A 17,316-nucleotide genomic window follows, 5' to 3' on the forward strand; every position below is an offset into this window, starting at 1 on the left:
TCAAACCAATGGCGTCAAGTTACAAGAAAGTCGATTCAGACTAACATCAGGAAGTACTTTTTGAGTGCTGTTCGACATTGACAGACACCTTTTAAGCAGAGGATGGATGGATGGTAATAACAACAACAACAACACTTTATTATTTATACCCCTCCCATCTGGCTGGGTTTCCCCAGGCACTCTGGGTGGCTTTCAACAGATTATTAAAATACAATAATCTATTAAACATTAAAAGCTTCCCTAAACAGGGCTGCCTTCAGATGTATGGTAGTTGTTTTTCTCTTTGACATCTGGTGGGAGGGCGTTCCACAGGGCGGGTGCCACTACCGAGAAGGCCCTCTGCCTGGTTCCCTGTAACGGCTTCTCGCAGTGAGGGAACTGCCAGAAGGCCCTCCTTGCTGGACCTCAGGATCCAGGAAGAACAATGTGGGTTGGACTGGATGACCCTTGGGGTCCCTTCCGACTGAACAATACTGTGATTCTGTGTTATTTCCTACATTGGACTTGGAGGCAAGTGGTGGTTTCTTTTGCCACCAGAGGTCTCTGCTGACCCCTAAGGCAGGGGCTGCCGCTTCTACAGCCGGCCTCCCCCCGTTGTGGGGCAGAGCTTTTAAAGAACTATAGATGCCTCTGACCCCTATTGCGGCCAGGCGTCTCGCTGCTGCTCCTTCTCCTGGTTCCAGCTGGATTTCGATCTTCTTTCTAAACAGAGGAAGATTTGCTCTCTGGACCCCTTACCTACTGCGATGGGAGCCAGCAGAAGTTAAAGGTGCGGGAAAAGGACTCTCCTGTCGCCTGCAGTTCCCAGGTAAAATGAATCCGGGAGATACATGCCGGGGGGGGGGGGCTGCGAAAGAGAGGCGGGAGAGGGGGAATCTTCGGATCGGACCGCGGGCAGCAACGGGGTAGGGAGGTAGTAGCGAACAGTGGTTATTGTTTTGCTGTTTTGGTTTTAACGAATCGTTTCTGCTCTGACCTGAAGTGCCCCGGGATCTTCCGAGGAAGGGCGGCGCACAAATCAAATCAATAAATGAAAAGCGGTTTTGCAAAGGACAGACCAAAGACTGCGCTGAGCGGCTCAGCTGCCTTCCTCATTCTCCCAGGATGCTGCCAACTATTATGGGATAAGTCATTCATTGCACAAAATAACAACAACAACAACAACAACAACAACAGAGATAGCGGGGGTTCCACTGATCCATCTTAGGAGAGAGGGGATACCTAAAAACAGACCCCTTAATCTCCATCCCCAGTCCAATTGAGTTATCTTTCCTCCACGTGGGTTTTTTGTTTGTTTGTTTGTTTTAAAGGATTTTGTTGCGTTCGCCTCTTGCTCTAGATAAGCTTCAGCAGAGGCCTTGATTTCTAACATGGGAACTCTTGTGGGGCTTTGGAAGATAAGACACCAGGCTTAGCAGAATACTGGGCCCCATCTGCCTGGTACATTTAAAAAAATAGCATATATGAGTTTTATTCTCCCAAAGAATTCTGGGAACTGTAGTTTGTTAAGGGTGCTGGGATTGGTTAGGGAACCGCTGTTCCTCTACCAGAGCTAAAGTGGCTTAACAATCAAACCCTCTTCTCAGAGAGCTCTGGGAATTGTAGCTTTGTGAAGAGGGGTCTCTCTCTTCTCAGCACCCTTAGCAAACTGTGGTTCCCATGGTTGTTTTTTTTTTGGGGGGGGGGAGCCATGGCTGTTCAGAGTGGTGTGACAGGGCTTTAAATTTGTGGTGGAGGTGGAGTCCTTGTAGGTTGGAATTGCCCGTGGAACTTGAACACTGCTGCACTCAGGTTGAAAGCATATCTCGAGGGCATCTCAGGCATGCAGCACGAGCAAGTTCTGTCTCTTAAGATCTAGATGAGGCATAATTTCTTTATCATACACACATACTGCTCTGGGCCCCAAGACCCCCTTGGTTCCTCCTGGCTATAGTTCAGGGGTCAACAACCTTTTTCAGCCGTGGTCCCTCAGACCATGTGGGGGGCCGGACTATATTTTGAAAAAGAAAATGAACGAATTCCTATGCCCCACAAATAACCCAGAGATGCATTTTAAATAAAAGCGCACATTCTACTCATGTCAAAACGAGCTGATTCCCGGACCGTCCACGGGCAAGACTGAGAAGGCGATTGGGCCGCATCCGGCCCCCGGACCTTAGTTTGCCTACCCCTGCTATATTTCATGCTGGAATCCCTCTTGCATTGAATGGCACTTTTTGGGTTTTTTAAATGTACTTTTATTAAAGATTTTCTTGATTTACACAGGTATGTGCAATGTCTCTCTCTCGTATTGTTTTCTCCATGTAAAACTTTTTTCTTTTCTTTTTTACAAATTGGTTTCATTTGTTGAGACATTAAGAAGAATGGGGGAAAGAGGTGGGGGGGGGGAAAGATGAATGGGGGTGGGGTCGGGTGGCGATGTTTCTATTTTACTTACTATATGTAGGGTTTGGTGTCAGCGTTGCTTGTGCAGGTTCTCTGCTGTTTCCTTGTGTTGATTTTGCGGTGAGAGAAGTTGGGGTTGGCCTAGGGTGCATGGCACTCTTTAACCTACTTAAGGCTATCATTGGCTACTGCAGCTATTTGCTGTTGCCACTGTCCGAAGTATGCCTCTGAATGTCAATTTCTGGTAAGTACAAGTGGAGAGTGCAGCTTTCGCACTCAGGTCCTGCTCGTGGGCTTCCCAGAGACATGTGTTGCTGGCCACTGTGAGAGCAAGATACAATGGTACCTCAGGTTACAGACGCTTCAGGTTACAGACTCTGCTAACCCAGAAATATTACCTCGGGTTAAGAACTTTGCTTCAGGATGAGAACAGAATTCGGGCTCCGGCGGTGCGACGGCAGCAGGAGGCCCATTAGCTAAAGTGGTGCTTCACGTTAAGAACAGTTTCAGATTAAGAACAGACCTCCAGAATGAATTAAGTACTTAACCCGAGGTACCACTGTACTGGGCCTTCATCCTGACCCAGCTGGGCTCTTCTTGCATTCTTATTTGAGAGTGAAGCAGGAGAGGGTTTTCTGTTTGTTTCAGACACAGCAGGATCTCCTGGATGCTGATCAGGGAAGCTTCTACAGAAAAGCCATGCAGGAGAGCTACGGCACCATCTTCATGGGTGAGATTATTTCCCCCTGTTCTTTCCAGTTATAAGGTGGGGTTTTGGGGGGGTTGTTTTTAAGTATTGCAGACTTAAACGGAGCTGGACTTTGTTTAATTGTTGTGTAAAAGTTTCCTATGAAAGCCATGGAGGTTGCATGTGAGAGAGGCAGAACTAAGGACTCGCTGGGCACTTCTGCATCATGGATGTACAGGCAAGCTCATGCATGTTTACTTGGAAGTAAGTCCCCTTGTGTTCAATGGGACTTACTGCAAAGTAGCTGTGCAAAGGACTGCAGCCTTAAACTGGCTAATAATAGTTATTATTTCATATTTGGGAGTGGAATGTATTACGTATGGGTTGGGAAACACTTCAAAGGAGAAGAGGGGGGAATGTCTCTTCAAATATTTCAATTGTTTTATTAATGTAAGCTGCCTTGATAGTTTTTTTTATATTAGAAGGCAACATATACATTTATCCAATCCTAGTTTTTCTAAAAATCAGCTAAAAGAATGAGATCTGCCTAGTTAATCAGGGCTACCCTTTTAATCCATTCAAATATTTCTAACCTTTTAAATCCAGTCAATCAACTATAGGAAAACCAGTCACATGTACAGTGCATCCCTTTCATATTTACTCAGAAGCAATGCCCTCCTCTGTGTTCAGTAAGGCTTATTACATAAGGAGTGCAGCCTTAGATGAATGATCTATTTAAACATTTCCACATAACAACACAATACTCCAAAAGGGGGAGAAACAGACTTTGTTATTTAGATTATAAATTCAATGCATGTGTCTTGACAAGCATAATCTAAAAAGAGGCATTGTCCCTTCCTCCTTTTCACAGGATGGGGTGCTTCCAATTAGATGGTGCTTGTCACCTGTAGTTTTCACAAGTTTTCTGTTTTTAAAACTTTACTGCAGAGTGATTGCTTGAAGAGCAACCTCCCCCCAGAGAACTCTTGCTGGCTGGGGAGTCCGCTTTCAGGCTTTCTTTTTCACTCTCTTGAAAAAGCAAGCGGGGAAATGAATCCACAACTCATCTGCTTCTTTCTTTCTTTCTTTCTTTCTTTCTTTCTTTCTTTCTTTCTTTCTTTCTCTCTCTCTCTCTCTCTCTCTCTCTCTCTCTCTCTCTCTCTCTCCTCTTCCTTTCCAAGCCTCTGGACTGTTTGCCTATCTGGAACAAGGGCAGAACACTTGGGCCCCAGATTTCCAGAGCTACCGCCGTGATGCAGATGAAGATATGATTAAACAATTGCCGGAAAAATTGCCAGAGGCAGCAACTTGGTGCAATTCCTACCGGTGTCCTGCGAGCATCCATAGTTCAGATCTATCTGGTCCAGGTAAGGATTGTACTTGGCATCTTCAAGCTTAAGCCTAAAATCACCTTCCGAGCCCCAAATCAGAGGTGGCTAAGTTACCATGTTCCAGATGTCGTTGGACTACAGCTCCCATCAGACTTGGCCAGCGTGTCAGTGATGGAATTTGTAGCCCAACAACCTCTGAAGGCATCAGGAACTCCTCAAGAAGGACATGAAGGCCACAGATCCTTCCCTCAGCTGCAGAAATTGGTATTCTGAATACCACAACACACACGTAACTGGCTGTAAAGTAACATAACATTATATATAATAAAACTGTAATCGTCATATCAAAAAATTGCAAGGCACAGTTCCTGGTGGCAATAACATATCATATTACAGTGGTACCTCTGGTTACAGACGCTTCAGGTTACAGACTCCGCTAACCCAGAAATAGTACCTCAGGTTAAGAACTTTGCTTCAGGATGAGAACAGAAATTGTGCAGCAGAGGCACGGTGGCAGCAGCGGGAGGCCCCATTAGCTAAAGTGGTGCTTCAGGTTAAGAACAGTTTCAGGTTAAGAATGGAGCTCCAGAACGAATTACCGGTAAGTACTTAACCCGAGGTACCACTGTACTATTAACCTTCTATATGTTTTTATTGTCGTAAAGTCCAAGGATAGTCAAGTCCAAACATTGTCAAGTCCAACGATTACAATGTACAGTTCCTGTTGGCAATGCCATTTCATACTGATATCTTCAGGCAATTAAAATTAAATATTCATACAGAGACCTAATCGCAATGATACCCAACCGATGGAAATCTAATATGTTAAGTATTCCACATCTTCATTTATATACACTATTACAACTTTATAAAAATCATTCAGTGAGGCTTAATCATCAAAGGATTCCATCTAGCAAATGGTCATTGCGGTCTACACTTCCTAATGTTGATCGTAAAAGTATAAATTAATCTTAGGAGATTGTAACATCATTAATTACCTAAACACCTGTGTGTTACAAGAAAGGATACCTTCTTTGCAGTAATTCAGAGAACACAGGGCTCCAGCTCTGTGGGCCTTCTGGCAGTTCCCTCACTGTGAGGTTACAGGGAACCAGGCAGAGGGCCTTCCTAGTAGTGGCGCCCTCCCTGTGGAACACCCTCGCACCAGATGTCAAGGAAATAAGCAACTGAGTTTTAGAAGACATCTGAAGGCAGCCCTGTATAGGGAAGTTTTTAATGTTAGATGTTTTACTGTGCTTAATGTCTATAATTTGTTGGAAGCCACCCAAAGTGGCTGGGGCAACCCAGTCAGATGGCCTGAATAATAATAATAATACAGTGGTACCTCAGGTTAAGTACTTAATTCGTTCCGGAGGTCCGTACTTAACCTGAAACTGTTCTTAACCTGAAGCCCCACTTTAGCTAATGGGGCCTCCAGCTGCCGGTGCGCTGCCGGAGCACAATTTTTGTTCTCATCCTGAAGCAAAGTGCTTAACCTGAAGCACTATTTCTGGGTTAGTGGAGTCTGTAACCTGAAGCGTATGTAACCTGAGGTACCACTGTAATAATAATAATAATAATAATAATAATAATAATAATAATAATAGTTATTATTTCCCCACCTCCCCCCTGCAACACACATTTTATTTTCATTTCATTTTTCATAGGGAGGATGTTCCGACCTCCTTTTGGTAGCCTCTCCCAAGCCTTCTCAGGGATTTTGCTTTTCCTTTCCTTTGCAGATGATGACCCGATGAGTGAGGAAGAAGATGAAAACGTGAAGAGGGAAGAAGGTCCCAGAGTCACAAAACCACTGGCATCTCTCTTGGGGAAACCTAATGCTGGTTCCATGGGGGAAGAAACCCAGGAGAGTGGGAACAATCACTTGCAGGGACAGACGGCCAGTAACAATCCTGCCGACGAAAAAGATGGAGGCCTTGTTGGTAACGAAAACATCCAGCAAAGCACAGATGCAGAAGGGAACCAGAACGTATGCTTCAAGTGTGGGAAAAAATATGGCAGGAAGTCAACTCTCAAAAGACACCTAAAACTCCACAGCAGTACGAGACCCTATATATGTCCCACCTGTGGCAAAGGTTTCACTGAGAAATATCAGCTCATTGCCCACACACAAACACATACGAAAAAGTGTCGTTTGAGAAGGGAACCCTACGAATGCCCTGAGTGTGGAGAGGACTTCTTTACGAAAGCCTCTTTCAACGAGCATCGGGCGAGCCACACCGATGAGCCAACCTGTTCATGCCCTGACTGTGGGAAAAGCTACGAGGCAGAGAGTCGCCTTGTTCGCCATGTGGCGAAGGCCCACTCGGGTGCAACTCTCTTTGAATGCCCCGGTTGCGGGAAAGGCTTTACGAAAGAGAAAGATCTCGCTCTGCATCGAGCGACGATCCACACCGAAGGAAGCTGCTACCGGTGCCATGACCATGGGACAAGTGTCGTAGAGGAATCTCCTCTAATCAAACAGGGAGAGCTCCCCACAATGGAGCGTCCTTGCGGATGCTCAGAATGCAAGGAAGGTTTGAGTGACGACGCCGGTCATTGGAGAACGCATGAAAAGGGGAACCCTCATAAATACCTTCCCCGTGAAATCCACTTTGGAAAGAGGCCGGCCCACCCCACAAACAGGGAAAGTGATGCAGACGAATATAGCCACGAATGCCCCGTGTGTGGGCGATGTTTCAAGAATGAGAGATGCTTTGCTAATCACTGGAGGGTGCATGCGAGAGAGCAGCAGCGCGGACAGGCAGGTGCGTTCAGGGAAGAAACCCGACTCACTAGAAATCAGAAAACCCAAGCGGATTTTGAATCCGAGGCGTGCTTTGACTGCGGGAAGCCCCTCTGCGCCGACTCGACGCTGCCTGTGCAGCCCAAAATTGAAATGGAAGTTAATCTCTATAAATGCCCCGACTCTGGGGAAATCTTCAGAGACAGCCGACGTTTTGCTAACCACCAGAGAAGAGGACATCGGGAAGACCTTGAAGCAAGAGCGCTGCCGGCTGACCAGCTGGAAACCCCCCGGAAGAAAGGATCCTATAGATGCTCACGTTGCGAGAGAGTCTACACGACCCACTACAACCTCAGGAGACATCAGAGAATCCACCCAGAATGCAGACCCGCCAAACGTCCCAGCCGTGAGGAAGGTTTTTCCTGCGCATGGTCCTTCCTGGACAATCAGAAAGGCTGTGTCAAAGGAGAGAGTGGTCTGCACGAATGCTTTTGCTGTGCGAAAGGGTTTGGCGCTAAAAGTGTCCTCCATGGATGCTTGCCACCCACTGTAAAAGCCAAGCCTTACAAATGTCCCATTTGTGGGAAAGCCTTTGCGTACAGATACACTCTCGCTCAACATCAGGGAACCCATGAGGATGAGCAACCCAGTCTGCATATTTGCTCGTTCTGCAGCCAAGCATTCCGAACCTGGAGCTGCCTCAATAGACATCATCAGCTGCACATGGGGGAGAAGCGCTACCAATGCGCCGTTTGCGGGAAAGCCTTCGCCTACAGAGACGCCCTCGCTCGCCATCGGGAGACACACACGCAAGGGCCGCTCCACAAGTGCACTTTCTGCCCGAAAACCTTCCCGACCAGTAATTCTCTCAGTAGACACAGGCTCATCCACTTGAAAACAAGGTCCTACCAGTGCTCTATCTGCCAGAAAGCCTTCGGGACAAAATATTCCCTCCATAGGCACCAGGACATGCATGCCAATGGAAGTCCAGCCAAACTGACCAGTGGCGGGGAAGGTCCTGCTGGCGTAGCTGAAGAGGAAGCTAGCACGACAGAAGAAAATTCCAATGGCTCGCCTGATGGTTCAATGATATCTGGGCATGAGGACGTCTACAAGGAGAAGGAGAGCCGCTTGGAGGAAAATTCTGCCAAAGGGTTAGAAGAACATAAGAACACATTCGGAGATGGCTCAGGGCTTCCCGAATACCAAGCTAGACATGCCGACGAAAGTGTCAACCCAGGGTGTGAAAATTCAATAAACTCTAAGCACCAGGGAGTCCACGCTGAAGGAAATTCACCTGATTGCTCTGGGCCGTTGGGCAGCTCAGACCTTACTGGACAAGAAGAACCTGTTACTGGTGACCAAACCGTTTCCAGGGATGGCTCCATGCTTGCTCACAATCCAACAAGCGATACAGAAGGACATTTCAGCCTGTGGACCAATAATTCGGCCTACTCCGGACTGATTCAGGGAGCCCCTCTGGGAGATAACCCTCCCAAGAGTTCTGGGAGTGTGAGGACCTCTGTGTACGGCTCATTGCTGGCTGAAGAGCAGAGCACCCACTTAGAGGAACACTCTGTTAATGGGTTAGGTGGTCAGGATCCCGGTGGGGTCAAGTCAACTCACTTGAGTCATGAGGGAGTTGTCACGGTCAAAGAAGGACATACATGCCTTAATTGTGGGAAATCCTCCGGAGAGACATATTCCCTCACTAGACATCAGGTAACCGACACCTCGGCGAGACCTTATCAATGTCAAACCTGTGAGGAGAGCTTCCAGGACCCCCAAATGCTAGCAAAGCACCAGCTCACGCATACAGATTTCAAGCCTAATCAGTGCCACGAATGTGGGAAATGCTTCAGAACAAGGTCCTGCATAGATAGGCATCTGAAGACCCACAGAGAGAGGCCCTACTGCTGTGTTTATTGTGACAAGAGGGTCACAACAGGCCCAAATCTTCGGTATCACCTCAGGCTTCACACAGGAGAGAGGCCGTATAAGTGTGCAGAGTGCGACAAAGATTACCCGAACCCGTGGTCCCTTAAAAAACATTTGAAGACCCATTTGAAAACGAGCTCCTCCTAGAGCTAGACCAGCTAGGTTAGGTTTCTCAACACAGGGTTGCCATATTTCCAAAAAGTAAAATTCCTGACGCCCGCAAAGTTGCTGAGCTTTTTTTTAGGAAGACCCCAAAATTGCTGAGCTTCTTTGGGGGACCCCTTCCCCCACAAAATAGTGGTTTTAAGCTTTTGGAACTGTTTCTGCTGCTTTTTCCATCGCGTTGCCACACATGCGTGTTTTCCCTGACATTATGCCAATTTGGCAATATCCCCCTGACGCCATTTTGGCACCCCAAAACCAGGACGTATCAGTGATTTTCCTGACATGTGGCAAGCCTACTTCATATGTTTTCCCAAGACGTAATGAAATGGGACGATCCTTAATATGGTCTGCTGTTGTGGGTCTGTTTTACCTAAGATCATTGGTGCTGAAACATGCCTGTGTCTTCAGGTAACCCAGAATCTCTATACTGTATAAGGAATGGTCATAATCTACCTCATAATCAACTTTACTTTGTTCAGTTTCAAAGTACCTTTTCTCAGGGAATGAACCTTTCGTGCTGCTGGTGATACATAGATATTTTGGTTGTTTTGAATTACAGGACCTGACTGGGGAAACACGGGTACTGCTTGATGGACGAAGGAACTGGTAACCAAGAGGCCAGTCTACTCTCTCAAAAGAAGAGGTGTGGGGAGAAACAACTGTGTAGTTATTAATTTTAAAACATCCACTCCCTAGTCAGAAAACAAGAGCTGCAGAATATTGTTCAGTTGGGCATGGCTTAGTTTGATGCTGAACTGGTCTGAATTCTAACACCCTGGTCTGAGCCAGTGTGGCATAATGGTTAGAGCAGAGTTCCCCAAACTTGGGTCTCCAGCTGGTTTTGGACTACAATTCCCATCATTTGGAATGATACCACATAGGGAAATGTTCCCTGATACCAAGATGAGGGATTCTACGGAATGCAGACAGAGAGAATTGATAAGAATAATAATCTGTTGCGACCTTGACGGAAGTGTACAATAGACAAGCTTTCTTGTGTTTTGGCTCGTTTCTCTCTCTCTCTTTTTTTTCCTTTTCTTTCTTTTTCTCCTTCTTCTTTCTTTTTTCTTTCCCATAATGGCTCATGTTTTATGCCATGTATTTTGATATTTTTTGTAGTTTTGTATCCCTTTCTATCATTATTATTAAGGATTTCTCTTTTGTAATTTTGGTTGCTTAAATTTACCTATATTTGTTTAAAGCAAAATTTAAAAAAATCATTTAAAAAAATCCCCATCGTCCCTAACCACAGGTCCTGCTAGCTAGGGATGATGGGAGTTGTAGTCCCAAAACATCTGGAGACCCAAGTTTGGGCAGACCTGATGGACCAGGGTTCAAGTCCCCATTTGGCCACTGGGTGACCCTCAGCCAGTCGTTGCTTCTCAGCCTAACCTTCCTCACAGACAAAACAAAAAAAATTCCTTCCAGTAGCACCTTAAAGACCAACTAAGTTAGTTCTTGGTATGAGCTTTCGTGTGCATGCACACTTCTTCAGATACACTGAAGAAAGATACACTGTTAGTTCATACCAAGAACTAACTTAGTTGGTCTTTAAGGTGCTACTGGAAGGAATTTTTTTTGTTTTGACTATGGCAGACCAACACGGCTACCTATCTGTAACTTCTTCACAGAGTTATTGTGGGGATTAACAGAGGAGCAAGGGAACCATGTGTGTCACCTGGGGTGGTGGTGGTATATAAATGCAATAAATGAATAAAAGTAATAATTCAAAGCCCCTCTTTCATCTTCTGGAACATGAAGGTTTTTACTAGGATATTTTTTATCTGAGCTGTTTGGTAATTTATGAATCTTGTGAAAAGGCAAAATATTCCGAGTATTCTTAGGCACACTGGATTTTGAATGTCTTGTATTCTGATGCACACTGCATGTTACGCACACTCACCATAGAAATCAAAGTTTAATCACCACCTTGCCATGCTGCTGCTGCTGTTGTTGTTTTGGTGGTCTTTCCTTTCTCCATCAGCTATATCTCAGGTTATTGTCTTAGCATGGGACTGGCAGGTAAAATATATGTGTGCAGATATCTTCCCTAGCAAGATGTGCTATTCAACAGGACTCTGTCAGGGAAGTTCTTTGCACATCTATCTCCCTGCTCCTGGTTGTACCGTAAGGTGCAAACTCAGAAAAACTGGGAAAGCACCAGTGATAGCAAGAAGACCAAGTACTGAAATATGGTACGAAATTAAAACCTACAGATTTCTACAATTTACAGTGACTGGAAAGCCCAAGATCATTCAGGATAATTGCCCTACAAAGTCCATCTTTTGCAGGAATCCCAATTTACTATTGTTTTTCACCTGGATATATATATTGTTTTTGTGTGTGTGTGTGTTTGTGTGTGTGTGTTTTATAGGAGCAGCTGCTACTTACTTCTTGCAGACACTCCTCTGGAGCCTAAAACTTTGAGGATGAATTATTTACACTGTTTTTTTCTTCATAAAAGCTTTTTTTTACTGTTATCTGTTTTCTGGATTTTATTTTGGGGTGGGTGGGGTCAAAAGACATGGCTGCTGGATGATAAGAAGGAAATTATCTTGAGTGTAGGAAAGCGATTTGTCTGCCTAGTCAAAGACTAGGAGGGGAGAACAACAACAACAACAACAACAGGTTTCCCCAGCCACTCTGGGCAGCTTCCAACAAAGATTAAAAATACATTAAAACATCAGTCATTAAAAACTTCCCTAAATAGGGCTGCCTTCAGATGTCTTCTAAATGTCTGATAGTTGTGTATCTCTTTCACATCTGACAGGAGGGCGTTCCACAGGGCGGGTGCCACTACCAAGAAGGCCCTCTGCCTGGTTCCCTGTAACCTCACTTCTCGCAGCAAGGGAACCACCAGAAGGCCCTCGGAGCTGGACCTCAGTGTCCAGGCTGAATGATGGGGGTGGAGAGGCCATTTAGGGCTTTAAAGGTCAGCACCAACACTTTGAATTGTGTTCAGAAACGTACTGGGAGCCAGTGTAGGTCTTTCAAGACCGTGTTATGTGGTTCGGCAGCCGCTCCCAGTCACCAGTCTAGCTGCCACATTCTGGATTAGTTGCAGTTTCCAGGTCATCTTAGTCCCACGTAGAGCACATTGCTAGTCCAAGTGGGAGATAACTAGAGCATGCACTACTCTACTCTGGCGAGACAGTCCGTGGGCAGGTAGGGTCTCAGCTTGTGTACCAGATGGAGCTGGTAGACAGCTGTCCTGGATGCAGAATTGACCTGTGCCTCCATGGACAGCTGTGAGTCCAAAATGACTCCTAGGCTGCGCACCTGGTTCTTCAGGGGCGCAGTTACCCCATTCAGGACCAGGGAGTCCTCCACACCCACCCGCCTCCTGTCCCCCCAAAACAGTACTTCTGTCTTGTCAGGATTCAACCTCAATCCGTTAGCCACCATCCATCCTCCAACCATCCTTCATATCATTCCTCATTTGTCTGTGACTTGTGTGTTTTGGTATGGAGGAACCCGCGGTCCTGTCAATAAAGTGCTTTAACCTAGAACCAGGTTTTCCATCTTACCTGCATTTTGGGAGCCAAGGAGGATGCCAAATGTCTCAGATCAGCTGCCTGCTTCCATCACTGGTTGCCCAACAAGCATTTTCAAAGCTCAGAGGCTGGTTGGATTTCTTCTCCATGTTTTGGGCCTGGTTCTGTCTTCTGCAGAATCTTGTGAGTGCCCTCAGGATGGCTACTTTGTGAGGGCAGAAGTAAGCCAGGGCATCACAAGTAGCACCTGGCTTTCCTCACAAATTTCCAATAATATTTCTCCCGCCCCAATCCTGCTTCCTCCCAATTCCTCTGTGGGAGGTGGTGCACCTAGCAGCATGAGAGGATGTTAAAGCCATGAAGGTAATTTTCTCTCTAAATATATAAGCTTCAACATACGCATTTGGGTAGTGATCCAGTAGTGATGTATGGAAGTGAGAGCTGGACCATAAAGAAGGCTGATCGCTGAAGAATTGATGCTTTTGAATTATGGTGCTGGAGGAGACTCTTGAGAGTCCCATGGACTGCAAGAAGATCAAACCTATCCATTCTTAAGGAGATCAGCCCTGAGTGCTCACTGGAAGGACAGATCGTGAAGCTGAGGCTCCAATACTTTGGCCACCTCATGAGAAGAGAAGACTCCCTGGAAAAGACCCTGATGTTGGGAAAGATGGAGGGCACAAGGAGAAGGGGATGACCGAGGACGAGATGGCTGGACAGTGTTCTCGAAGCTACCAACATGAGTCTGACCAAACTACGGGAGGCAGTGGAAGACAGGAGTGCCTGGCGTGCTCTGGTCCATGGGGTCACGAAGAGTCGGACACGACTGAACGACTAAACAACAACAACAACATACGCATTTGGGTATTCAGTCAAAAGTAGGCCATAGTCAGTCTTCCTAAATTTCCACAGCTGCCATATTTCCTGGTAGGGCTTTAAAGAAGTGAACGGAAGATGGAATGAGCTGCTACCCAGTAGAAGCTTCTAGAACCCTGTCACCAAGCCCACACACTGCCTATGTTTATTTTTGTTCGGTTCAAAAAGTAGAAGTTGTATTGAACAACAGCTATTTATTTTTTCACATACACAACTGTTTACAATTATCACCTTCCTTAAAAATAAATTTAAGACCTTGTGTGAAAAGAACCTTCTTACAAATGAGTTTATCCAGGCTCCATAAAAGTCAAGCGCAACATAAAATTTAACATACTAAAGTCCTGAGCCAAAGGGTGGCATTTTAAGGCAAATATATCACTGCATAAACTGGCCTGTGGGGATTTGAACCCGGGTTTTTCAGCCTTCACTTTCCACATTTCAGAGACCCCTTGGCCCAGTGGATCTCTGCTTCCTAGCCAGAGTAGGTTGAGGGCAAAGGTAGCTGTGTTGACCCATAAGGAAAATGTCATAATCCTCACAAAATTCTGTGCAAGCCTTCAGGTTCTCCAGAACGCTTAGCATCAAGCTAAATGGTGAATAAAGAGAAAGAGTTCTGAGGAACTCAAAAGCTTCCACACTATAAAGCCAGAATTATGTATAGTCAAAACCCATTGGGTGTAATGGCTGGTGGCATTGTCAAAGAGGTTTTCTCCAGACACCACCTCACTTTTGAATTAAAACATATTTTTGGCCAAGTGCATAAAGATGAATGTGCACAAGTTAAAACAGCATTCCATTGCCCTAATGGGGATTTTCGAACTTCATCTCTCCGGGTGGTTGTGGTGGTTATCTCTTAGTGAACCAGCAGGTTATCTCCTGTAAACCAGCAGGCAGATTTACTAAGATCTGAACAGCTTTACTAAGGAGTTTATTCCATCAGCTTGGGCTGGTGGCCCAGGGATAATGTAACTACTGCTGTCTATGCTTTGGTAACCTCTAAGTGAGATTACTGCAATGTGTTCTACATAGGATTACCTCTGAAGATGGTTCAGAAGGTCCAGTTGGTGCAGAATTTGGCCAAGCTGCTCACAGGGACCCGAGTCTTCCAAGTGCCCCTATTTCCCAGAGACAGTCCCGGATTTAAAGAAATAGTCCCAGTTTCTGACTTGACCCCAAAATGTCCAACTTTTCCTTTGTTGTTGTTTAGTCGTTTAGTCGTGTCCGACTCTTCGTGACCCCATGGACCAGAGCATGCCAGGCACTCCTGTCTTCCACTGCCTCCCGCAGTTTGGTCAGGCTCATGTTTGTAGCTTCGAGAACACTATCCAACCATCTCATCCTCTGTCGTCCCCTTCTCCTTGTGCCCTCCATCTTTCCCAACATCAGGGTCTTTTCCAGGGAGTCTTCTCTTCTCATGAGGTGGCCAAAGTATTGGAGCCTCAACTTCACGATCCGTCCTTCCAGTGAGCACTCAGGTCTGATTTCCTTAAGAATGGATGTGTTTGATCATCCCTATTTTCACTGGAGAAATGTTGGAGAGTATGGAGTTTTCTGCCCCCCCCCCCCAGCCACCTGAAGGCAGCCCTGTATAGGGAGGTTTTTAAATGTTAAATGTTTTGTTATGTTTTTATATATGTTGGAAGCTGCCCAGAGTGACTGGGGCAACCCAATCAGATAGGGGGAGGGGGCATTGAAGAAATGATGGACGGTATGCAGACATGATATATTCAGGAATGAATGAAGCACCCTATATGGAAAGCCTTTCTTCAGGAGCAGAATCTATACTGTATTTCTGGCTATGTTCTTTTTATTGGGTGCTTTGCTGCTGCAGGATCATAATTGACACCTCTATTTCCATCAGAGAAACGTTGGAGGGTATGCAGGGCAAGACTGTTTCAGTATATTGCACCGATCCTGACCCGACTGCCAATTACCGTAGTTTCTGGGCCCAATTCAAAGTGCTGACTTTGTCCTATAAATAAAGCCTTGAATGGCTCAGGACAGCAATACCTCAACAACCACCTCTCTCCATATAAACCTATTTAGACTCTGATATCATCCTCTGAGGCCCTTTCTTTGTGTGCCTCCATGAGAGGTCCAGAAGGTGCATGGGTGCAGGGAGGGGGAAGCTGCCCCCCAAATCAATTAAATAAATAAAAACAACTAACTCATCAATTGCGTCACAGAACGCTTGGATCTGCCTCACCCATGAGTGGAATGCTCTCCCCAGTGGGATTTGTCCGGTGTCTTCAATATATACCTTTAGGTGCCAGAAACCACCCCAAAAAACCATTCCTCTTAAACAGGCCTTTGGCTGATTAACATCCAATGTCCTTTAAAATGTGTTTGTGGAAGCAGGGAGTTATTGGTTTGTGGGTTTCTTTGTTCTTGTTTTTATTATATATTTTGTGTTTTTATCTTGTATTTGTATGTTGTGAACTGCCCTGAGATCTATGGATGAAGGGTGGTATACAAATCAACAACAACAACAGCAGCAACAACAACAATTTAAAATTCATTTCCCTTTTGAGGTAATGCAGTCAGGCCTTTAAGAGAAAAGGGACATACTTCATTTCGGAGTAAAATGGGTCGTGTGAAAGTGGTTGTCCTCATTTGCACCTTGACATGCTTGCTGAAGTAGTCTGAAAATATTCAACAAAGTCCAGTGGAAATTACTCCCAAGTAAGTATAGGACCAGGGGCAGATCTATTATAAAACTTAGGAAGCTTAAGCTACAGGGCCCTGAATCCCAGAGGGGCCCCAGATTGCTTAATTATTTTTCTTGGTCTAAGAGACCCTATTTGAGTCACGTGATCACGTGACTCAAATTGATTGCTTTTTTGTTGTATATATTTCAACAATCACAAAGTTTGAGAGTGAGGAGCTCAGATGTTGCAATGGTGTGGCAATCTGTCGTGGAACAACCCCATTGAAGAAGTTACTACAAACCTCCTAGCTGGTTGCGAAGGGGCCCCCAGGACAGTCCAAATAATTTCAGGGCCCCCAAAATCTAGGTCCATCACTGTATACAACTGCACATTTGCTGATTAAAATATTTACTCAGAAGGAAGCCTTCTCGGGATTATTGAACAGAGCATATTCTCAAGTAAGTGTGCCTAGGATTGAAGGAAAGTAACTGTAAAGCGGGTGGTGCTGTGGGTTAAACCACAGAGCCTAGGACTTGCCGATCAGGTCGGCGGTTCGAATCCCCGCGACTGGGTGAACTCCCGTTGCTCAGTCCCTGCTCCTGCCAACCTAGCAGTTTGAAAGCATGTCAAAGTACAAGTAGATAAACAGCATTTCCATGCGCTGCTCTGGTTCGCCAGAAGCGGCTTGGTCATGCTGGCCACATGACCAGGAAGCTGTACGCTGGCTCCCTCAGCCAATAAAGCGAGATGAGCGCCGCAACCCCAGAGTCGGCCACAATTGGACCTAATGGTCAGGGGTCCCTTTACCTTTAACAACTCTCAGCACCCTCAACAAACTACACCTCTTATGACTTTTTTTTTTGGGGGGGGGAGAGCTTTTTTCCAAGTGGGACGGTACTGCTTTAAATATAATGCCAATGGGACCTTTATCTCTTGGGGGTTGGGCACGCATATCAGAAAACATTGCACTCTGCAGGTGCCTAGAGGCACACTCCTCTGATAAAAGGTCTTCCTGCCTCCGGAGAGGGAGAGAGAGAGGAAAAAA

General features: G+C 45.8%; 2 protein-coding genes across 2 annotated transcripts in view; both read left to right on the forward strand.

The window, feature by feature from the left end:
* The window catches only part of LOC114592123 (kyphoscoliosis peptidase-like), a 201,021-nt gene that overhangs the window by 68,459 nt on the left and 115,246 nt on the right, over positions 1-17,316 (forward strand). The window lies entirely within an intron of this gene.
* On the forward strand, positions 107-9,297 carry LOC114590929 (uncharacterized). The gene is made up of 5 exons (XM_077923513.1): positions 107-113; positions 711-808; positions 3,034-3,115; positions 4,255-4,449; positions 6,147-9,297. Exons 1-5 carry the CDS (start codon positions 107-109, stop codon positions 9,233-9,235), a joined length of 3,471 nt encoding a protein of 1,156 aa, XP_077779639.1. The 3' UTR covers positions 9,236-9,297.

The sequence above is a fragment of the Podarcis muralis genome, chromosome 2 (genome assembly GCF_964188315.1).
Source record: "Podarcis muralis chromosome 2, rPodMur119.hap1.1, whole genome shotgun sequence".
In the NCBI taxonomy this organism is placed as follows: domain Eukaryota; kingdom Metazoa; phylum Chordata; class Lepidosauria; order Squamata; family Lacertidae; genus Podarcis; species Podarcis muralis.